The sequence below is a fragment of the Salvelinus namaycush genome, chromosome 39 (genome assembly GCF_016432855.1).
Source record: "Salvelinus namaycush isolate Seneca chromosome 39, SaNama_1.0, whole genome shotgun sequence".
Lineage (NCBI taxonomy): Eukaryota > Metazoa > Chordata > Actinopteri > Salmoniformes > Salmonidae > Salvelinus > Salvelinus namaycush.
In genome coordinates, this window is record NC_052345.1 from 2,861,134 (window position 1) to 2,885,789 (window position 24,656).

Below are 24,656 nucleotides of genomic sequence, written 5' to 3' on the forward strand. Positions count from 1 at the left end.
GATTTTTAACCATTAAGATATTTGAGACATGGATTGTGTATGTGTGCCATTCAGAGGGTGAATGGGCATGATACAATATTGAAGTGCCTTTGAATGGGGTACAGTATTAGGTGCCAGGCGCACTGCTTTGAGTGTGTCAAGAACTACAACGCTGCTGGGTTTTTCATGCTCAACAGTTTCCTGTGTGTATCAAGAATGGTCCACCACAGAAAGGACATCCAGCAAACTTGACACAACTGTGGGAAGCATTGGAGTCAACATGGGCCAGAATCCCCGTGGAACACTTTCGACACCTTGTAGAGTCCATGCCCCGACGAATTGAGGCTGTTCTGAGGGCAAAAGGGGGTGGCGCAACTCAATATTAGGAAGGTGTTATGGGTCTTGTTCCAATATCCACAGCAGCACACTACTTGTTTCATTTAAGGTGGTCTAGTGTGGATGTTAGAACACCCCATGGACACTGGTGACGTTCCAGGCTGACTCATGGTTGCATGCCACGTCACTGACTGTGCAGTCGTGCATCAGTTTGCTATATCATGATTGGGTTAGCTGACATCTTAAAGACACACCTATCCAGGTGTTGTGAGAGAAGGCAGGTGAGTGCAATTTAGTCTGCCTGGAACACGCCCTATATTCAATTAAAAAGCTTTGTTTATTTATCCCCTGTAGGGGCAATTACTTGGCACCCTATGACATCAGGCTGGCAGTGAGTCTCACAGCGACATCACAAGGAGTCACACATTCAGGTCACATGTCCAGTCACATGACCATACATACATACACAGTAAAACACATGATAACAACAGATGTCAGCCCCCTTAGTGTCTACAACATGGTCATCATAGAGGCGGTCCACTGGACAAAGATCCCTTCAAGGATCTAATGATGATGTAATTTCCATGTTTCACAGCTCAGGCCGAGGGAGAGGGGGAAGGAAATCAGAGGTGCACTCCTCTTCACTTTGATTGACACTTCACACACTCATTCTATATCTCTAGTGTTCTGTCTGGGATCTGTGGTCTGTGCCAGAGGACTACAAACGGGGTGACACCCCCCAACACCCCCATTCTATCCAAGCCTCCTGTTCCCTTTTAAAGTAGGGAGACAGTCCCTCATCCTCTTCCTTCATCTTCATCATTCTCCTCCCTCTCTACTATCCAGTCGCTGCGTGGTGGTCAGGGTTGCCATGGTTTCCTGTCTCTTCCTTTCTGGTCAGGCTTGTGTTTGAAGCGACACTTGTCACCATAGAAACAGCCGGTGGTCCTCCAGAAGAAACACTCGTCACCATTGATGGGAGCCATCCTCCTGGTCCTGGGAGAGAGAGAGACAAACAGTATGAAAACACAAACACCTGCACCTGTGCTCCTGCTTCCTCCTTCCATCACTTTGTACATTTCAAAAGTTTATATGAGATGATTGGTAACACTTTAGAATAACTCATAATGATGTTTTGAATGACAGACGGATGTCCTTACCCTGTGGAGGCGTACTGGGAGGCTGAGGAGGTGTTGAGGCCTATAGGGTTGGTCCTCTGAGGAGAGGGAGGGGTTCTCTGCATCCAGCGGTCTGGGTACCTGATTACCAGCCTGGTGCTCTCCAGCTCCACACCCTGGACAGGAGGACAAACAGCAGGCACATTCAAAATAGATGCAATAGAATAGCATAGTCCCAAAAGTACAATGGAACCAATAACAACGTATTGGGTTTTATTACCGGCACAAAGATTGTTTTTCCTTTGCAGCCAGAAAGGAGTTGAATTGTTGGTCTTTTCTCTCCAAGTTGAACGATGATGATACTATTTATGTGCAAGACTCAAGCTCTACACTGAAGGCTCTTGACTCTGTGTATCATGCAGAGACGTCTAACTCACCATTGTGATCTCTACAGTGCTGTCAGGTGGACATCATTAGTAACACGCAGGCTCAAACACTGGTACATTCTTATTCATTTAAGAAAAACTGCTCTTCTAGCTCAAAATGAGAAGACATAATACAAGCTCAGATCTCAAATCTTGTTTTATGCTAATAGTCCCTTTCATTACTCAGCCCCTGATCTTGAATTCCCTCCAAGCCAACCTAAAACACCAGTACCTGGTGTCCCTGGAGGAGTTCAAAGGACAAATAGATGAACAGGTCATTGAGCCATGTAGCTGTTTCTAGTTGTCACCCCATGTCACTAGTTTGCATAGCCTTATGTAAGGAAGCCTGTTTTACACTACATACACACAGTTTGTTTGCTGGTATATTTGAGCTGTTGCCAGTGTCTTCTGTCTGTTGTCCTTTTAGTCAAACTTATTTTTAATAAAGTTTTTGTACAGAGGTTTTCGTTTTTCGGGATGTCTCATGGTCTGACAAACATCTCTCTCGCTCTGCCACCTTTCACCACAAGTGCGACATCGGCGGATGCGGGGGACTGATATCTCTATCTTGAACGGACAGATTTTTAGGCGACTTGTATTATTATGTTAATTAGATTGAAACAGTTTTTGGGGGGGTTATCCATACTCACAGGAGGCCTTTAGCCTCACCGTCATTGTAAATAATCATTTGTTATTAATAATTGACTTGCCTGTTTAAATAAAGGTTAAATAAACATTGTCCCAATCAGACAACAGAACCAAAAGCATAGTCCCAAAAGTACAATAGCATAGTCCAAAAGAACAGTCCCAAAAGTACAACGGAACCAATAGCATAGTCCCAAAAGTACAACGGAACCAATAGCATAGTCCCAAAAGTACAATCTCCTATAGTTTAAGCTAAATTGAATTGAAAGCACATCTCACATATTTGAAGGCATTTGACAGCATTATGTTTCATCCCATCACTCACCTGGAGCCTCTCCAAGGCGCGAGCGGCCATGTTGGCATTCTTGAAGTTGACAAAGGCACAGAATCTCTCATGTAGAACTCTGATACTCTCTATTTCCCCACACCTACAGTAAAGAACATAGAATTAGAAAGTAAAAGAATAATGACCACCATTCCAACTCAACAAACAGATAAATGTCATAGTATTAGAATGGTGGACCAGCGGCCATTTTGAGTAAACCATTTAAAATGTTAATGTTATGTTTCTTGATGATTATCACCACACACCATGTAAGAAACAAAGAAAGTCACAGCAAGAGAAGCCTAAGCAGTGGATATGGAGATAGAGACAGATAGATAGGTGTAGCTACTGAACTAAAACAGATGGAAATGGGGCATGATGGTCGTACGTTTTGAAAAGGTCCCATATGTGTTTCTCAGTAAGGTCCACGGTGACGTTCCCCACCCAGAGAGAGGGACAGGGGGACCTGAGGACAAGAGGAGCGAAGGGGACCATGGTGAAAAACACATTCATTACAGCAACATTATAACACCACAACATTATGCAACCTAAATGCCACCCTATTCCCTACATACAGTTGAAGTCGGAAGTTTACATACACTTAGGCCGGAGTCATTAAAACTCGTTTTCAAACACTCCACAAATTTCTTGTTAACAAACTATAGCTTTGGCAAGTCGGTTAGGACATCTACTTTGTGCATGAAACAAGTCATTTTTCCAACAATTGTTTACAGACAGATTATTTAACTTATAATCCACTGTATCACAATTCCAGTTGGTCAGAAGTTTACTTCATGACATCAGTCAGGAAGTTAAAGCTTGGTCGCAAATGGGTCTTCCAAATGGACAATGACCCCAAGCATACTTCCAAAGTTGTGGCAAAATGGCTTAAGGACAACGAAGTCAAGGTATTGGAGTGGCCATCAGAAAACTCTGACCTCAATCCTATAGAACATTTGTGGGCAGAACTGAAAAAGTGTGTGCGAGTAAGGAGGCCTAAAAACCTGACTCCGTTACACCAGCTCTGTCAGGAGGAATGGGCCAAAATTCACCCAACTTATTGTGGGAAGCTTGTGGAAGGCTACCCGAACCGTTTGACCCAAGTTAAACAATTTAAAGGCAATGCTACCAAATACGAATTGAGTGTATGTAAACTGACACACTGGGAATGTGATGAAAGTAATAAAAGCTGAAATAAATCATTCTCTCTACTAGTATTCTGACATTTCACATTCTTAAAATAAAGTGGTGAACCTAACTGACCTAAGACAGGGATTTTTACTAGGATTAAATGTCAGGAATTGTGAAAAACTGAGTTTATATAAACTTCCGACTTCAACTGTTCATTACTTTTGACCAAGGCCTATAGGGATCTGGTCGAAAGAAGTGCACAATATAGGGAATAGGGCAGGGTTTATACTAGCCAGTAATAGCCGGCTTTTGGCCGATTAATTTTTATTTTATTTTTTAAAGCCGATAAATAAAATTGCCATTGGCCAATTGTCCGGGAGAAGAAAAAAATCCCATTGCGAAATAGCCTAAAAAGCATTATTCATTGATGGAAATACCAGTTGATCTAAATACATTGGACTGGTCATGGTTATCGGTCTATAGGTTAATTTGCATAATTTAGTGGAATTAAATTGGCACGTGTACAGTATATTCGTAATGCATTTTATTTATCACACGCGCACAGCATACAGATACAGAGATCTGTCAGACAGCGCGAGTGCTGCTGCTACAGCATCTCAAACAGCAAATGAACAGGCAACGCAAGTCTTCATCACCGCGTCACACACCACTTTGTAATGAGATGGAGGCAGTACACATTTTGAAAACATATACTTAATTGATTGATACCTGAACTTTTTAAATCAGGGGTTGGTGTCACGATCGTTTGTTGAATAAATGGACCACGGCGCAGCTTGCGTAGAGTTCCCCATGTTTAATTAATGAAACTCACAAAAAAAACAATAAAGACTAAACGAACGTGAAGTTCAAGCAGTGCTCACAGGCGACTACACAGAAATAAGATCCCACAACCAACAGGTGGGAAAAGGCTGCCTAAATATGATCCCCAATCAGAGACAACGATAAACCGCTGCCTCTGATTGGGAACCATACCAGGCAAACATAGAAAACAAAAACACCTAGTTAGGAACACCCCCCCCCCCCCCCCTCCCTAGTCACACCCCGACCTAACCAATATAGAGAATAGAAAAGGCTCTCTTTTGGTCAGGGCGTGACAGTTGGAAACAAAATCATTTTCCAATCTATTCGTTCTGAACAGAACCATTATCTTGTTTGTGCCGTTCCACTGTTCCGAACAGCAAAATAATGTTCTGAACCGGTTCAAACAAAACAAAAGTAACTGTTTATATCGTTCCTTTCTAAACCAATAAAATATATATATATTTTTTTACATTTAGCTCGACAATAAAGGACTTCACCAATGGATAGAGCAGCTTGCTATGGAGCGGCCAAGCTAAGTACATGCATTGGACAGACAAGTGTAGAGAAGGATGCTAGATGTGACTGAAAATACACTGGTGAGAAGGGAGTTGGTCATAAAGTGATGACATGCATTGTTGTGATGACATGCATTATCTGAATTAGGCCCACAGAATCATACCTGCGGAGGAGAAGCATCTATGAAGGAACTTTGAATGTCTGATCTTCAGAGAGTTGGCTTAACTAACATTGGACCAGAACAAACCCTTGATCATGACTCTCAGTTCCATTACAGTACACTAGGAAACTGCTGTACCCTGCCTATTTGCTTAAAAAATATCCTTTGCTATTTATTTGTATTTTTTATACGTTATGTTTTATGACTGCTGCAAAATGAATTGCCTCTCTGCGGACATTAAAGTCTTCTGAATCTGAATACATAATTCTGCCTAGAGTTTGAGAGCTAGACCAGAGCTAGCTAGCTAGCTAACAAGCTTGTGTGTGCAGAGCAGCACCAGAATTAAAATAAAAACATGTCTATAGTACTATAGTATCCTTAACTAGCATTGAAAAGGTTAATCCATTCTTCTCTAGTAAAAAATATTTTAATCAAGCGTGTAACGTCAGTAACTACAGTAGACTACGCTTCGGAGGGAGGGGCAGTTAGCCTACACACACACACACTCAGGCAAAGATTTTCAGCTGGCAGTGCAGGCAGACACTGGATTAAGTTTCTGAGTGACAGAGTGAGGGCTTTGCATTGGCACTTTGTTGCGTTTTTGGTGGGACTGGAAAAAAATGCCTGGAAAGAAAATAACATTATTAACCGGTTCCCATGCTTTTAAAATAACAGTTCTGTTCCGGTACAGTATAGATCACTTTCGTTCTCGGTTCTGGTTCTGTTCTTCGTTTTCGGTTCTGTTCCCCAAACCGGTTCCAACCCCTGGTTTTACTACACATTATTAGGCATGTCTTACTTTGCATCAAAGTAGCCTGGCCAAAATCAGACTATATCCGTGGAGGCAATTATTTTATATCAACTTTCTTTCTTGTCCAGTAAACAAAGGCAGAATCCTAGTCATACCAGCAACCCATGCTTGTTGTTGCATATCAGATGTCCCCTCTTTCAAAATTTCTAACATATTTTCATCTCTGTCACATGAAACCGCTCGCATGTGCAGTGTTCTTTTGACAATGGTGTTTTCCTGCTAATTGCATTATGGAACACACATTCACACATAGCCTACTGCCTTCTGCACATTGTTGCATTTATAATGTGAATAAATAATAGTTTAACATTTTAATCTTAAACCAGCACTCAACAACCTTTTCTGAGTCAAGATCACTTTGAGTCAAGATGCAAGCCGAGATCTACCGCTCAGCTTTTTTTTTTAAACATGACTTAAACATAAGCCTTTGCAACATTAACTAATTAAAAACAGTCCTGTAGCAATGAGGTTTGTACAGTAGGCTATAGGCCCTATATATTATCACTGCATATTGTGTTCATGGTTGTTCTTCAGACCCTTTTTTTGATTATATTTCATAATTGTAGGTATATGATCACACTTGTGAGGCACAGCTGAGTGAGCATAATCATTTGCTTATTTTGTTTACTGTACTGATGGCCTGCATCTGATGGTCAGTCTGAGGGGAGGGAAGGAGCAGCGGTGAGGCTGCCTCTCTCCCTCCCTCCTCTCTCCCTCCCTCAGCTGAGAAAAGGGGACACAGTCTTCCAGCTGATGGTGAGGCTGCCTCTCACCCGACTCACCGTCCCTCCTCTCTCCCTCCCTCCTCTCTCCCTCCCTCAGCTGAGAAAAGGGGACACAGTCTTCCAGCTGATGGTGAGGCTTAAGTCGCACTGCATTACTTCTGCCTCATGAACCAATTAATGTTGTTACTCATATGACCAGAGAAATAACAACAACGCAAGCTTATCGAAAAACTCGCATTTTATGGCTTATAAAACTGATGAACTTGGTGTTGACAGTGCTGAATAACAACTTAAACATGTAATTAATTATAAAATCAGCAGCTCTTTGCTGTATTTGTTGAGTCTCTGTCTACTCATGGTTTTAAACGTTTAGAAATCTCACATGATCAACTTTGCTGTGAGTTCTTTCTTTTTACAGTCTATGGAGCGAGGAAACTGTGCAGACACGGTGACCTGAGCTATCTGATTGGCCAGCGGTAGGCCTACAGGTGCACTTGATTTGCTCTCTGGGCCTGCCGAGTAGGCGGAGTTCCTTTAGACACATGAAATGGTTTAAAATGGAAACACTTTGCCTTCCCGGCGCTAGTGCTGCTGAATCAAGTGCACCTACCATCAACAGCGTGAAACCCAAAACATTTAATAGGAACGCAAGGCGATTGACTAGGAATGGCTTGGAAATCGAGCAGTCGATGGTTGGCGACCACTGATCTAAACCTTCTGCTCTGCATCAGATTCATTAAAAAGTTATGTTTTTTAATGTAGCTTAGTCCTACTGGTTGTATGAATGTGGGATCTATCTTCCCACAACTGTCCCAGAGTCTGTTTGGTACAGGCTATTTCTTTCTCCACAAGTTGACCAATAGAATAGTTCAACGTTTCTACTATGAGGGAGAGTAGATTAACAGGCTAGTTATTTTGCTGTTTGTGACTCGTCTTGTTGTCAAGTTGACCAATAGAATAGGTGAACGTTTCTACTATGAGGGAGAGTAGATTAACAGGCTAGTTATTTTGCTGTTTGTGACTCGTCTTGTTGTCTGAGGAAAAGTAAATGTGGACAGTTATTCTAGAATCTTCAAAGTGTGCATCAGAATTCAGTAAGAAGGATGACACATTGTTGCATCTTCAACTTGCATGTTCTGTTAATATGAATTACCATAATTTGAATGTGATTTCTGTCATTCTGAGCACTGTGGGTAGACGCCCTAATCAGCTTACAATGCAAATGAGGTCCGGTAAATTTCTCAAATGTCCGGTAAATTCAAATGCTTCTTGGCAAATGTCCAGCGCCACATTTTCCTAACGGAAACCCTGGAATAGGGGGCCCTTTGGGACAGTCTATAGCTTCTATAACTGTAGGGATGTCAATTAAATGATCTATTATAGGACCATTTAGATGACAAATAACAAACAGAGTGGTGGTGGTCTCAGTCAACAAAGCTGGTCTCAAATGACGAGATAACCTTGTCTGAGACTTGAAGATTCATGTTAGCTCCCGAAGCTAATGCCTAGACTTTAGCTCAGTGGGATAACATGGTCTAGAGTCTCACTAACAGCCCAGGTATGATACCCAGAGTTAAACATACTCACCCAGTAGAGTCCTCAGGGGAGGAGAGGTCCACCACTGCAGAAAGAAGAGGAAAAGATTCACTTTACTATGAAACAATGTAGCGAAACCTCACAACAAATCAATGTTAGATGTACAGTAAGTATTTCTATATTGTTGTAGTATATTTGGTAAATCAAACTCTATAAATGCAATGCCCACTGTGGTGGGGTCTGGTAGTGCATCCTGTCTATACTATGTCCCCTGTGGTGGGGCCTGGTAGTACAACCTGTCTATCCTATGTCCACTGTGGTGGGGTCTGGTAGTGCATCCTGTCTATACTATGTCCCCTGTGGTGGGGTCTGGTAGTGCAGCCTGTCTATACTATGTCCCCTGTGGTGGGGTCTGGTAGTGCAGCCTGTCTATACTATGTCCCTGTGGTGGGGTCTGGTAGAGCAGCCTGTCTATACTATGTCCCCTGTGGTGGGGTCTGGTAGTGCAGCCTGTCTATACTATGTCCCCTGTGGTGGGGTCTGGTAGTGCAGCCTGTCTATACTATGTCCCCTGTGGTGGGGTCTGGTAGTGCAGCCTGTCTATACTATGTCCCCTGTGGTGGGGTCTGGTAGTGCAGCCTGTCTATACTATGTCCCTGTGGTGGGGTCTGGTAGAGCAGCCTGCCCCTGTACCTCTGTCAGCCTCAGGGGAGCCGAGAGCAGCCTGCACTGTGGTAAACTTCTCCAACAGCAACACACTCTGCCCCTCCTCAAAACCCAGATCCTACAGGAGAGAGAGAGAGAAGGGGTATATTGATAAACTGATATCAGATCAGATCTCAGAAACAAAACAGAAAAGACAAAAAAGCTCATCACAAGTTCACCAATCAACACCAAAGTTATCCTATAACAAAAGACTAGAGCCTGACCCGATCGTAGGCCATCGAATAAACCCCCAAATCCTTTCAAACGTGCAATCTCTTGAGAATAAAATGTATGACCTACGCGGAAAATTAAACTACCAATGGGACATACAGGACTGTAATATTTTATGCTTCACAGAGTTGTGGCTGAACGACGACATAATCAACATACAGCGGGCTGGTTATACGCTGTATCGGCAGGAAAGAACAGCGTGGCCGTTCAGACAAGGGGCGGCGGACTATGTATTTTTGTACACCTGGTGCACCATATCTAATGAAGTCTCAAGGTTTTGCTCACCTGAAGTAGAGTATCTCATGATAAGCTGTAGACCACACTATCTACCTAGAGAGTCATCATCTGTATTTTTCGTAGCTGTCTACATATCACCACCGCTGGCACTAAAACCGCACTCAATGAGCTGTATTCCGCCATAAGCAAACAGGAAAACGCTCATCCAGAGGTGGCGCTCCTAGTGGCTGGGGACTTTAATGCAGGGAAACCTAAATCAGTCTTGACAAATTTCTATCAGCATGTTAAATGTTCAACCAGAGGGGTAAAAAAAACTCTGGACCACCTTTACTCCACACACAAAGATGCATACAAAGCTCTCCCTCACGCTCCATTTGGCAAATCTGACCATAATTCTATCCTCCTGATTCCTGCTTACAAGCAAAAATTAAAGCAGGAAGCACCAGTGACTCGATCAATAAAAAAGTGGTCAGATGAAGCAGATGCAAAGCTACAGGACTTTTTTGCTAGCACAGACTGGAATATGTTCCGGGATTCCTCCAATGGCATTGAGGAGTATACCACCTCAGTCATTGGCTTCATCAATAAGTGCATCGATGACATCGTCCCCCACAGTGACCGTACGTACATACCCCAACCAGAAGCCATGGATTACAGGCAACATCCGCACTGAGCTAAAGGGTAAAGCTGCCGCTTTCAAGGAGCGGGACTCTTACACGGAAGCTTATAAGAAATCCCGCTATGCCCTCCGATGAACCATCAAACAGGCAAAGCGTCAATACAGGACTAAGATCGAATCGTACTACACTGGCTCTGACGCTCGTTGGATGTGGCAGGGCTTGCAAACCATTACAGACTACAAAGGGAAGCACAGCCGAGAACTGCCCAGTGACACGAGCCTACCAGAAGAGCTAAACTACTTCTATGCTCGCTTCGAGGCAAATAATACTGAAACATGCATGAGAGCACAAGCTGTTCCAGATGACTGTGTGATCACGCTCTCCGCAGCCGATGTGAGTAAGACCTTTAAACAGGTTAACATTAACAAGGCCGTGTACACTTTAAATGTGTACATGACACTGCAACAAAATTTCCCCATGGGGACAATAAAGTAAGTAAGTAAGTAAGCAGGGCCAGACGGATTACCAGGACGTGTACTGCGAGCATGCGCTGACCAACTGGCAAGTGTCTTCACTGACATTTTCAACCTCTCCCTGTCCGAGTCTGTAATACCAACATGTTTTAAGCAGACCACCATAGTGCCTGTGCCCAAGAACACTAAGGTAACCTGCCTAAATGACTTCTGACCCGTAGCACTCACGTCTGAAAGGCTGGTCATGACTCACATCAACACCATTATTCCAGAAACCCTAGACCCACTCTAATTTGCATATCACACCAACAGATCCACAGATGATGCAATCTCTATTGCACTCCACACTGCCCTCTCCCACCTGGACAAAATGAACACCTATGTGAGAATTCTATTCTCATTGACTACAGCTCAGTGTTCAACACCATAGTGCCTTCAAAGCTCATCAATAAGCTAAGGACCCTGGGACTAAACACCTCCTCTGCAACTGGATCCTGGACTTCCTGACGGGCCGCCCCAAGGTGGTACGGGTAGGTAACAACACATCCGCCACGGTGATCCTCAACACGGGGGCCCCTCGGGGGTGCGTGCTCAGTCCCCACCTGTATTCCCTGTTCATTCATGACTGCATGGCCAGGCACGACTCCAACACCATCATTATGTTTGTCGATGACACAACTGTGGTAGCACTGATCACCGACGAGACAGCCTATAGGTAGGAGGTCAGAGACCTGGCAGTGTGGTGCCAGGACAACAACCTCTCCCTCAACGTATCAAGACAAAGGAGATGATGGAGGACTACAGGAAAAAGAGGACCGGGCACGCCCCCATTCTCACCAACGGGGCTGTAGTGGATCAGGTTGAGAGCTTCAAGTTCTTTGGTGTCCACATCACCAACAAACTAACATGGTCCAAGCACACCAAGACAGTCGTGAAGAGGGCACGACAAAACCTATTTCCCCTCATGAGACTGAAAAGATTTGGCATGGGTCCTCAGATCCTCAAAATGTTCTACAGCTGCACCATCGAGAGCATCCTGACTGGTTGCATCACTGCCTGGTATGGCAACTTCTCGGCCTCCGACCGCAAGGCACTACAGAGGGAAGTGCGTACTACCCTCAAGCTTCCTGCCATCCAGCACCTCTATACCAGGCGGTGTCAGAGGAAGGCCCTAAAAATTGTCAGACTCCAGCCACCTTAGTCATAGACTGTTTTCTCTGCTACCATAGGGCAACCGGTACCGGAGCGCCAAGTGTAGGTCCAAGAGGCTTCTAAACAACTTCTACCCACAAGCCATAAGACTCCTGAACATCTAATCAAATGGCTACCCAGACTAATTGCATTGCCCCCCCCCCTCTCTTTTACACCGCTGCTACTCTGTTGTTATCATCTATGCATAGTCACTTAAATAACTCTACCTACATGTACATATTACCTCAACTAACTGGTGCCCCTGCACATTGACTCTGTACCGGTACCCCCCTGTATACAGTCTCGCTATTGTTATTTTACTGCTGCTCTTTAATTACTTGTTACTTTTATTTCTTCTTATTCATTTTTTTTAACTGCATTGTTGGTTAGGGGCTCGTAAGTAAGCATTTCACTGTAAGGTCTACCTACACCTGTTGTATTCGGCGCAAGTGACTAATAAAATTTGATTTGACCCCTGACCCCAGTCTTCCCTCACCATGAGCTGCAGGACCTGGCAGTTGAAGAGCTCAATGGAGGCCTCCTCACAGTCCTGATCCAGCTTCAACACCTGCTGCATGGCCCTCTCTGCCTCACCATACCGCTGGAGAGAGAAGAGGGGAGGAAGAGAGGGAGGGGAGAGATGGAAGATGGAGTCAGATTTCACAGACAGACAGACACACACACACACACACAGCAATTTCCACATTGACAGTAGAGAGCTCAGACACTGACCTTTAACCCCATCAGTGCACTCCCCTTGCGGAAGTATCCCTTTGGCCAATCAGGGGCGAGCTGGATGGACATCTGAGCGTCTGATAGGGCAGAGGGGTAGAGCTCCAGACACCAGTAGCAGTGTGAACGATTCCCAAAGAACCTGAGAGAGAAAGAGACAGATAGAAAGAGAGGGAAAGGAGAAAGAGAGAGAGGACACATTAAAACACAAGTTGACAGAAATCTAATTTCAGGTCAGAGAGCATAGTGGTGCGATACGTTGTATTTAGGGTCAGAGGTCAAACTTTAAGGTGTACCTGTGGTCTTTGGGGTCACAGTGGATAGCATCAGAGAACATGTCCACAGCCTGAGAGTAGTGGCCCTGCTTAAACAGCTGAATACCCTTCTCTGGAGGAAAACATACACATACAGTGTTAAACTGGGGTCATTTCAGTGAATTTGAAATAATCATTCTGAGACAATTGTGTTCATGTCACCTGTTAGTGAAGCACCCTTCCTCTTCACAGGGGCTGAACTCTCCACCTGAAATGAGACAACTCAGTTAATACTGCCTCTGTGTGTGTGTGTGTGTGTGTGTGTGTGTGTGTGTGTGTGTGTGTGTGTATGAACATGCATGTGTGTGTCCAGCCCTCCGCACCTCGCTGGTCCTAGCCTCGTTCTCCTTGTTCTCTCTAGAGGCGTGGCCTGCACTGGTCCTGGCTTTGGGTCTGATGTGACTGGCAGCGTTGGCCACAAACGCACTGCGGACGTCCCACTCTGGCTCCTAGAGGAGGAGATGTAAATCAAAACGGCACCCTTATAATTCACTGCTTATGACCAGGGCCCATAGAATCATATAGCTCTGGTCAGAAGTAGGGCATTATATAGGGAATGGGGTGCCATTTGGGACACAGATATAGACAGAAAGAGACGAAGAAATACTTTCTATCATCCTATATCTATTATTTTCTCTGGTGTATCCTCCCCTCCCTCCCTCCCTCCCTCCCTCCCCTACCTCCTCTGGGGTCCTGACAGGGGGCTGGCGGTTGCTCTTCTTCCCAGACACAGCGAGAGGAGGCGTGGGCTTGTTCTTGGCAGGAGGTACTACCCTCTGTACCTCCTCCTTCTCCTCCTCACTTTCACTCTCAGACTCTGACGCTTCTCCCTCCCGCTCAGCATCCGCGCTCTTCTCCAGTTTCTTTCGTTCTTTCTGTCTCTGTAAAGAGAGAATGGTGAAGGTGTGTTGAGGGAGGGTAAGGAGGACAGGTGTGTGACAGGTGGACCAGGTATGACAGAGATAATGACAGGTGGACCAGGTATGACAGAGATAATGACAGGTGGACCAGGTATAACAGAGATAATGACAGGTGGACCAGGTATGACAGAGATAATGACAGGTGGACAAGGTATGACAGAGATAATGACAGGTGGACCAGGTATGACAGAGATAATTTGGTCCTGCCGTACATACCTACACGTACGCTACGGTCACAAGACGCAGGCCTCCTAATTGTCCCTAGAATTTCTGAGCAAACAGCTGGAGGCAGGGCCTTCTCCTATAGAGCTCCATTTTTATGGAATGGTCTGCCTACCCATGTGAGAGACGCAGGCTCGGTCTCAACTTTTAACTCTTTACTGAAGACTCATCTCTTCAGTGGGTCATATGATTGAGTGTAGTCTGGCCCAAGAGTGTGAAGGTGAACGGAAAGGCTCTGGAGCAACGAACCGCCCTTGCTGTCTCTGCCTGGCCGGTTCCCCTCTCTCCACTAGGATTCTCTGCCTCTAACCCTATTACAGGGGCTGAGTCACTGGCTTACTGGTGCTCTTTCATGCCGTCCCTAGGAGGGGTGCGTCACTTGAGTGGGTTGAGTCACTGACGTGATCTTCCTGTCTGGGTTGGCGCCTTTTCGGCCTTTTCTCAGGATGGTAAGTTGGTGGTTGAAGATATCCCTCTAGTGGTGTGGGGGCTGTGCTTTGGCAAAGTGGGTGGGGTTATATCCTTCCTGTTTGGCCCTGTCTGGGGGTATCATCGGATGGGGCCACAGTGTCTCCTGACCCCTCCTGTCTCAGCCTCCAGTATTTATGCTGCAGTAGTTTATGTGTCGGGGGGCTAGGGTCAGTTTGTTATATCTGGAGTACTTCTCCTGTCTTATCCGGTGTCCTGTGTGAATTTAAGTATGCTCTCTCTAATTCTCTCTTTCTCTCTCTCGGAGGACCTGAACCCTAGGACCATGCCTCAGGACTACCTGGCATGATGACACCTTGCTGTCCCCAGTCCACCTAGCCGTGCTGCTGCTCCAGTTTCAACTGTTCTGCCTGCGGCTATGGAACCCTGACCTGTTCACCGGACGTGCTACCTGTCCCAGACCTGCTGTTTTCAACTCTCTAGAGACAGCAGGAGCGGTAGAGATACTCTTAATGATCGGCTATGAAAAGCCAACTGACATTTACTCCTGAGGTGCTGACTTGCTGCACCCTCGACAACTACTGTGATTATTATTATTTGACCATGCTGGTCATTTATTAACATTTGACTCTCTTGGCCATGTTCTGTTATAATCTCCACCCGGCACAGCCAGAAGAGGACTGGCCACCCCTCATAGCCTGGTTCCTCTCTAGGTTTCTTCCTAGGTTTTGGCCAATGCAGGTGTAGAAGCACGGTGGCTAGGAAAAACTCCCTAGAAAGGCTTGCTGTTTGGGGTTTTAGGCTGGGTTTCTGTACAGCACTTTGAGATATCAGCTGATGTAAGAAGGGCTATATAAATACATTTGATTTGATTTGATAATGACAGGTGGACCAGGTATGACAGAGATAATGACAGGTGGGCCAGGTATGACAGAGATAATGACAGGTGAACCAGGTATGACAGAGATAATGACAGGTGGACCAGGTATGACAGTTATAATGACAGGTGAACCAGGTATGACAGAGATAAACAAATAGTCACTGGTTCCTTATTCCTCTGGTGCAATACCAAAAACCAACTCCATTACTCAACTCTATTACGTCATTAATTATTCATTCCACTCTATTACGTCATTAATTATTCATTCATTAACATTAATTACACAGACATTTCTTAATGACTATGTAGCAACAATGTTACTGTAGTAATGACAGTGTTATTACAGGTTACACAGGTATAAAGTTACAGGTTACACAGGTATAAAGTTACAGGTTACACAGGTATAAAGTTACAGGTTACACAGGTATAAAGTTACAGGTTACACAGGTATAAAGTTACAGGTTACACAGGTATAAAGTTACAGGTTACAAAGGTATAAAGTTACAGGTTACACAGGTATAAAGTTACAGGTTACACAGGTATAAAGTTACAGGTTACACAGGTATAAAGTTACAGGTTACACAGGTATAAAGTTACAGGTTACACAGGTATAAAGTTACAGGTTACACAGGTATAAAGTTACAGGTTACACAGGTATAAAGTTACAGGTTACACAGGTATAAAGTTACAGGTTACAAAGGTATAAAGTTACAGGTTACACAGGTATAAAGTTACAGGTTACACAGGTATAAAGTTACAGGTTACAAAGGTATAAAGTTACAGGTTACACAGGTATAAAGTTACAGGTTACACAGGTATAAAGTTACAGGTTACACAGGTATAAAGTTACAGGTTACACAGGTATAAAGTTACAGGTTACACAGGTATAAGAGCAACTTCATTTGAAGTGTTACCAGGTTGATTATGATGTGGTGTAGGTGTGACATAGTACAGGTGTGTGTGTGTTCTACTCACCTTTCTCTTAGCCCTGCGTCTCTCTGCTCTCCTTCTGGTCTTCTCCTCCTCACTCAACTCCTCCTCCCCACTCAGGATCTCTCCACCCGCGGCTGGACCTGGACCCCCTCTTCCTCCTCCTCCTCCTCCCTCCCGCTCCATCTCCTCCTGCTCACCTGGCCCATCTAGAAACACACATAACCAGAGAGCAAACACAAATGAACCAAAGAAAACACTTTGGTGTTGGTTTAGTGTTACTTTTGTAACATTGTCTATACAGGTTGGTCTCACTGAGAAAGTTAGAGACTCTGGAGGAGGAGAACAAAGAGAAGAGGAGGAGAAAGAGACAGGAAGAGGAGGAGAAAGATGAGGAGGAAGAGAAGGAGGACAAGGCGGAGGCAGCAGCCCAGATATATCCATGTTTAAATGGATTCTGATTATTTCCAGGGATACACAACATCCTGAAATATATATATATATATATATAAGTTGTTAGAAAGAATACTATATTTCCCTTGACGTAGTGATGCTGAATGTAAAAAAATGTCTCAACATACCCCACTCTCCCCTACAGGTTAGTCTCATTGAGATGGGGACTGGAGGGAAAAGAGAAGGAGTAAAGAGGACCGGGAGGAGAAGAGAAGACACAGTGCACATGCTGCTACAGATTCTCCTTTGTTCTTTGGGTGGAAACATATTGGACCAGTGGATCCGTACAGGAAGTGTATCGTTGCCCTACCAAGAAGAAATTACAGACTCCTCCCACTCCCCCCAACACACTCATATAGTGCATTCCAAATGGCACCCTATATCATATAGTTCACTATTTTGGGTCATGGTCAGAATTAGTGCACTATATAGGGAATAGGGTGACCTTTGGAACACACATTTAACAAAAAGGTTCAATCCAGACCAACTGTAGCTTGTTGAGGGCAGCACAGACAGATCAGAACCTTCCCCTTAAACACCCACTGTCTGTCTGCCACCTGGGTGCTTCCCTTACCTGACCCTGATAACCTCCTGTCCCTTGTGCTCTAGGTCTGTGTCCCAAATGGAACCCTATTCCCTATCTCTATGTAGTGCACCACTTTTAACCAGGGCCCATAGTGCCAAAAGTAGTGCACTACATAGGGAAAAGGGTGCCGTTTAAGAAGCAGCCTAGACCTATTGGCGCTGGGCCTGGCAGGGTCCATAGTATTCCTGCATACAGGGAGGCTGCCTACAATGTTTTCACTTTTTATTTCCATCAGCGTCCTTGTTTCTGGCTTATTCACTCAAGCCTCACAATCTGGAAAATGCTAACCTGGTGGAACCAGCCTGATCGCACATTCATTCTGTTTCATTTCAAGTGAAACCCATTTGAGTTCTGGGGAAACGTTGAGAAACTGATTGAAGCGAGAAGGTACTTCCTGATCTCTTCAAATAAGAAACTAATTTCCGTGTCAAACCTTTCAGTGACCTACTTAACAACCCTCGTCTAAACGTCTCATATTAGTTTATATTAGTTTTTGTCTTTTTTCATCCAATTTTACTGAGCCCATGTTAGAAAGAAACAATGACTGAAACACTACTTACACTGCTAAGAAACAAGCGGTAACGTCTACGCTGGGAGTCAGGAAGAAAGTACAGGGTGTGAATATTTAATAACTAAACAAACATAGACCAAAACAAGACACACGAGTAGTGTACAGCCATGGAACACAGAGACAATAACACCTGGGGAAGGAACCAAAGGGAGTGACATATATAGGGAAGGTAATCAGGGAGATGATGGAGTCCAGGCGAGTCTGATGAGGCGCTGATGCGCATAACAATGGTGACAGGTGTGAGTAATAATGAGCAGCCTGACGACCTCGAGCGCTGGAGAGGGAGCGTGACACAAGCAGCAACGGTGTTGTAAATAAACATATTTCTGGTGCGAAATGAAAACCACATGTTGTGAATCTGGTTCCCAAGGCCAGCAGAGAAGCTGTTTGTGTTACACTACTTTGATAGGGAACAGAAAATTGATGGGAAAGGACTTTATCTCCCCAGCTCTCTGTGCCTTTCTCTCTCTGCCCCTCTCTCTCTGCCCCTCTCTCTCTCTGCCCCTCTCTCAATTCAATGGGTTTTATTGGGATGGGAAACATACTGTATGTTTACATTGGGTTGTATTGGCATGGGAAACATACTGTATGTTTACATTGGGTTGTATTGGCATGGGAAACATACTGTATGTTTACATTGGGTTTTATTGGCATGGGAAACATACTGTATGTTTACATTGGGTTGTATTGGCATGGGAAACATACTGTATGTTTACATTGGGTTGTATTGGCATGGGAAACATACTGTATGTTTACATTGGGTTTTATTGGCATGGGAAACATACTGTATGTTTACATTGGGTTTTATTGGCATGGGAAACATACTGTATGTTTACATTGGGTTGTATTGGCATGGGAAACATACTGTATGTTTACATTGGGTTGTATTGGCATGGGAAACATACTGTATGTTTACATTGGGTTTTATTGGCATGGGAAACATACTGTATGTTTACATTGGGTTGTATTGGCATGGGAAACATACTGTATGTTTACATTGGGTTGTATTGGCATGGGAAACATACAGTATGTTTACATTGCCAAAGCAAGTGAAATAAACAAACAAAAGTGAGAAGAAACTAATTGAACAACGTCAACAAAAAACGATTAGAAATTACAAGTGAACATCGCACTCATTGAAAAAATATAGACATTTCAAGTGTTATTATCAGCTATGTTTTAGCAATGTGCAAATAGTTGTAGTACGAATAGCGGGGGACGATAAACAGGTAAATATTGGTGGTATTTATAATGTTGTTTGTGCTCCACTGGTTGCCCTTTTCTCATGGCAACGGGCCACAAATCTCGCTGCTGTGACTGCACACTGCGGTATTTCACCTAACAGATATGGGTGTTATCAATGTTGGATTTGTTTGATTAGTTTTCAAATCCTCTCTCTCGCTCTCTCTCTCTCTCAACAAAACAATGTAAATAAAAAAGAATGCCGAAAGACATGAAACAAAACATTGGGGGGAGGGGTAAAGGAATATGTTTGCCTTGTGATTCCATGCACCTCGGTCAGCCTGTGAGGTGACGGCAGCCAGAACAGATGTTCAGAGACGGAAGAACTGGGGTGCGTCCCAAATGGAACCCTATCCTCTACCACTCCCCTATGGCCCCTGGTCGAAGGTAGTGCACTAAATAGGGAAAGGGTGCCGTTTGGGGGACAGCCTTAAAGAAGGAGCCCTCTAAGTCCAGAAATAGAACCACCACCGACCAACCAGCAGCAGGCCTGTCGCCTGGGCCTGAGGAAGGAAGAGAAACTCTATCTGTTTGGCATTAGCAGCCGGACTCAAACACACCCAGAGAGGAGCAACGGGTGTCTGTGCGCGCGTGGGACCTCTGGGACGCAACAGGCCTATAAGTAATAGGATGTTATTTTACATTATGTAAAGGCCTCTGCGTTCTTCCCAGCAGAAACAGTTTGTGCATATATTATGACAACATGTTGTGACGTTTTTGTTTGTTTTGGTCTTCGGCAGGTGTTTTTGTGGCTGTACGGGCGCACAACATTTCGCGAGGCAAGCCGAAGTCCTACACCCCTTCATCGGTTATTGGTCAACAGTAGGGATTCTTCAATGAAGTGTCTGTTGACTTTCAACAATAGAACACTCATTTCCTAGCGGTTAAGAGCGTTGAGCCAGTAACCGAAAGGTCGCTGGTTCGAATCCCTAAGCCAGAAAGGTGGAAGATCTTGCCATTCTGCCCTTGAGCAAGGCAGTTAAACAACAACTGCTCCCTGGGTGCCGTGGATGTCGATTAAGGCCCCCTGCACCTCTCTGATTCAGAGGGGTTGGGTTAAATGATGAAGACACGTTTCGGTTAAATGCATTCAGTTGTACAACTGACTACGTATCCCCTTTCCCTTCCCCTTAAAATACTGCACCAAACATCTTAGTTAAATGTACAATTGTACAACTAAGATCTCCTGAGCAAAAAAAAGTCAAAATGAATGACAGATTTCATGAGTTAGATGAATTCTAACTATTTTAAGGAAGTGTATACTGGCTGCGGCGGATGGACAAAACGTACCATTACCCTTTTTTGTTTCTTTTAAGCAAAGGTCTTTAAGGGAGTATGCGAGCACACTCGTTCGGTTCACCTAGCAGAGTTGGGCTAGGAACCAGCTGAACCAAAGCATGCTGAAGCCCTATCGGCCCTGGGCAAAAGTAGTGCACTATAAAGGGGACAGGGGCTAGGCGCCAGCTGAACCAAAGCATGCTGAAGCCCTATCGGCCCTGGGCAAAAGTAGTGCACTATAAAGGGAACAGGGGCTAGGCGCCAGCTGAACCAAAGCATGCTGAAGCCCTATCGGCCCTGGGCAAAAGTAGTGCACTATAAAGGGAACAGGGGCTAGGCGCCAGCTGAACCAAAGCATGCTGAAGCCCTATCGGCCCTGGGCAAAAGTAGTGCACTATAAAGGGAACAGGGGCTAGGCGCCAGCTGAACCAAAGCATGCTGAAGCCCTATCGGCCCTGGGCAAAAGTAGTGCACTATAAAGGGAACAGGGGCTAGGCGCCAGCTGAACCAAAGCATGCTGAAGCCCTATCGGCCCTGGGCAAAAGTAGTGCACTATAAAGGGAACAGGGGCTAGGCGCCAGCTGAACCAAAGCATGCTGAAGCCCTATCGGCCCTGGGCAAAAGTAGTGCACTATAAAGGGAACAGGGGCTAGGCACCAGCTGAACCAAAGCATGCTGAAGCCCTATCGGCCCTGGGCAAAAGTAGTGCACTATAAAGGGGACAGGGGCTAGGCGCCAGCTGAACCAAAGCATGCTGAAGCCCTATCGGCCCTGGGCAAATGTAGTGCACTATAAAGGGAACAGGGGCTAGGCGCCAGCTGAACCAAAGCATGCTGAAGCCCTATCGGCCCTGGGCAAATGTAGTGCACTATAAAGGGAACAGGGGCTAGGCGCCAGCTGAACCAAAGCATGCTGAAGCCCTATCGGCCCTGGGCAAAAGTAGTGCACTATAAAGGGAACAGGGAGCCATTTGAGACGTGTCCCAACTCAACTCCAACCATGACAAATATACTCAAAACAGCCTCAAACAACCTCATCTTGACGCAAATGTTAAACCATGTGTGGAATGAGATATTCTCCATCTTCATAATGAAATAATCAAGTTGCAAAGTTAGCACTGGAAAAGGGCCTAATCCAACCAGTATGTTTGCTTCTCACAAGGACAGAGAGCTAAGCCTGCATGCCGTTGTCAGCACTTCTGACTGACTTACTGACTGGCTGACTGGCTGGCTGACTGGCTGACTGGCTGGCTGGCTGACTGACTGGGCTGGCTGGCTGACTGACTGGGCTGGCTGGCTGACTGGCTGGCTGGCTGACTGGCTGGCTGACTGGCCGACTGACTGGCTGGCATCTGGGCTCTTGTTCCGTAAGGTAAAACATTCAGAACATTGCAGATAGAAATGCAATGAATAATATAGAGCATGCCCTATTCGACATGATAGATAGACAATCATATCTACACAATACATTTCTATCGGAACGTTCTGGAATGTTGGATTACCTCGGTCAACAACGGCTCACTCCCCTTAAACACACAACGGCTCCTCCCCGGGTCATGTTCAGTAGTCACAAAACTGGGGAAACTTTTAGAAACTGGAAGGTACTTCCTGATCTCTTCAAGTAAGAAACTCATTTCCGTTTCAAAACTTTTCAGTGCCCTACTTAACGATCCTCGTCTGAACGTCTCATATTAGTTTATATTATTAGTTAATATTAGTTAGTTTTGTGTCTTTTTATCAATTTTTACTGAGCCTGTTAGAAATAAACAATGACTGATACACTACTTACACTGCTAAGAAACAAGTAGCAGCATTGTCAGAAAAACGGCCCTTCTTTCTTGTGCGATGTGAAAAGCACGTTGTGTATCTGGTTCCCAAGGCCAGCAGAGAAGCTGTTTGTGTTACACTACTTTGATAGGGAAAAGAAAAATGCTGGGAAAGGACTTTACCTCCCCAGCTCTCTCTTACTCTTCTCTCTGCCATGCTCTCAGCCTCTCTCCCTCTGCCTTTCCTTCTCTCTCTGAACATCTCTCTTTCTCCCTCTTCTGCCCCCTTCTCTCGCCCTGCCTCTCTCGCTCTGCCTCTCTCAATTTAATTCAAAGGGTTTTATTGGCATGGAAACATACTGTATGTTTACATTGGGTTTAATTGGCATGGGAAACATACTGTATGTTTACATTGGGTTTTATTGGCATGGGAAACATACTGTATGTTTACATTGGGTTTTATTGGCATGGGAAACATACTGTATGTTTACATTGGGTTTTATTGGCATGGAAACATACTGTATGTTTACATTGGGTTTTATTGGCATGGAAACATACTGTATGTTTACATTGGGTTTTATTGGCATGGAAACATACTGTATGTTTACATTGGGTTTTATTGGCATGGAAACATACGGTATGTTTACATTGGGTTTTATTGGCATGGGAAACATACTGTATGTTTACATTGGGTTTTATTGGCATGGAAACATACTGTATGTTTACATTGGGTTTTATTGGCATGGAAACATACTGTATGTTTACATTGGGTTTTATTGGCATGGAAACATACTGTATGTTTACATTGGGTTTTATTGGCATGGAAACATACTGTATGTTTACATTGGGTTTTATTGGCATGGAAACATACGGTATGTTTACATTGGGTTTTATTGGCATGGAAACATACGGTATGTTTACATTGGGTTTTATTGGCATGGAAACATACGGTATGTTTACATTGGGTTTTATTGGCATGGAAACATACGGTATGTTTACATTGGGTTTTATTGGCATGGAAACATACGGTATGTTTACATTGGGTTTTATTGGCATGGAAACATACTGTATGTTTACATTGGGTTTTATTGGCATGGAAACATACTGTATGTTTACATTGGGTTTTATTGGCATGGAAACATACTGTATGTTTACATTGGGTTTTATTGGCATGGAAACATACGGTATGTTTACATTGGGTTTTATTGGCATGGAAACATACTGTATGTTTACATTGGGTTTTATTGGCATGGAAACATACTGTATGTTTACATTGGGTTTTATTGGCATGGAAACATACGGTATGTTTACATTGGGTTTTATTGGCATGGAAACATACGGTATGTTTACATTGGGTTTTATTGGCATGGAAACATACGGTATGTTTACATTGCCAAAGCAAGTGAAATAAACAAGAAAAAAAGAAACTAATTGAACAACATCAAACGATTTGAAATTAACAGTAAACATTGCACTTAAAAAGGTTGAAAAAAAATATAGACACATTATCAGCAATGTTTTAGCAATGTGCAAATAGTTATAGTACGAATAGCGGGGGACGATAAACAGATAAATATTGGTGGTATTTATAATGTTGTTTGTGCTCTATTGGTTGCCCTTTTCTCATGGCAACGGGCCACAAATCTCGCTGCTGTGATTGCTCTCTCTCTCTCTCTCTCTCTCTCTCTCTCTCTCTCTCTCTCTCTCTCTCTCTCTCTCTCTCTCTCTCTCTCTCTCTCTCTCTCTCTCTCTCTCTCTCTCTCTCTCTCTCTCTCTCTCTCTCTCTCTCTCTCTCTCTCTCTCTCTCTCTCTCTCTCTCTCTCTCTCTCTCTCTCTCTCTCTCTCTCTCTCTCTCTCTCTCTCTCTCTCTCTCTCAAAGTAAACAGAGTGGTGGCTGCATGCCTGTGGTTTCCTGCCACTCAGAGACAAAGTACCCCTCCCCCCATAATGCGTTATGCTGACAGACCAGAGAAGAAGACAGAAGAGAGTAAAATCAAAGAGGAACAGTTTGTTAGTAGTTAGCCACCACACAGTCAACCAGAATAACCAGAATCAATCCATGTTTCCCCTGTCGTATAATGGATCAACACGGTTCTACTCTAGTCCATTCCCTCTATTCTCTTATGACACTTCAAAGACATGCTTCTGACACAGACATCCTTCTGACACAGACATCCTTCTGACACAGACATCCTTCTGACACAGACATCCTTCTGACACAGACATCCTTCTGACACAGACATCCTTCTGACACAGACATCCTTCTGACACAGACATCCTTCTGACACAGACATCCTTCTGACACAGACATCCTTCTTACACAGACATCCTTCTGACACAGACATCCT

The 24,656-nt window shown here is 44.3% G+C and overlaps 1 protein-coding gene across 1 annotated transcript in view; it reads right to left on the minus strand.

Moving 5' to 3' along the window:
* Nucleotides 1–277: 277 nt before the first annotated feature.
* The window catches only part of LOC120032782, a 30,160-nt gene continuing 5,781 nt past the window's right edge, over nucleotides 278–24,656 (minus strand). The window contains exons 2-14 of the mRNA XM_038978962.1: nucleotides 16,459–16,622; nucleotides 13,713–13,913; nucleotides 13,356–13,481; nucleotides 13,195–13,240; nucleotides 13,015–13,105; nucleotides 12,719–12,860; nucleotides 12,483–12,587; nucleotides 9,223–9,313; nucleotides 8,581–8,614; nucleotides 3,217–3,294; nucleotides 2,829–2,931; nucleotides 1,476–1,609; nucleotides 278–1,311 (exon numbers count right to left, since the gene is read on the minus strand). Of these exons, the coding sequence (XP_038834890.1) occupies nucleotides 1,176–1,311; nucleotides 1,476–1,609; nucleotides 2,829–2,931; nucleotides 3,217–3,294; nucleotides 8,581–8,614; nucleotides 9,223–9,313; nucleotides 12,483–12,587; nucleotides 12,719–12,860; nucleotides 13,015–13,105; nucleotides 13,195–13,240; nucleotides 13,356–13,481; nucleotides 13,713–13,913; nucleotides 16,459–16,622 (1,451 nt within the window). The 3' untranslated portion in view covers nucleotides 278–1,175. The remainder of the gene's footprint in view (nucleotides 1,312–1,475; nucleotides 1,610–2,828; nucleotides 2,932–3,216; nucleotides 3,295–8,580; nucleotides 8,615–9,222; nucleotides 9,314–12,482; nucleotides 12,588–12,718; nucleotides 12,861–13,014; nucleotides 13,106–13,194; nucleotides 13,241–13,355; nucleotides 13,482–13,712; nucleotides 13,914–16,458; nucleotides 16,623–24,656) is intronic.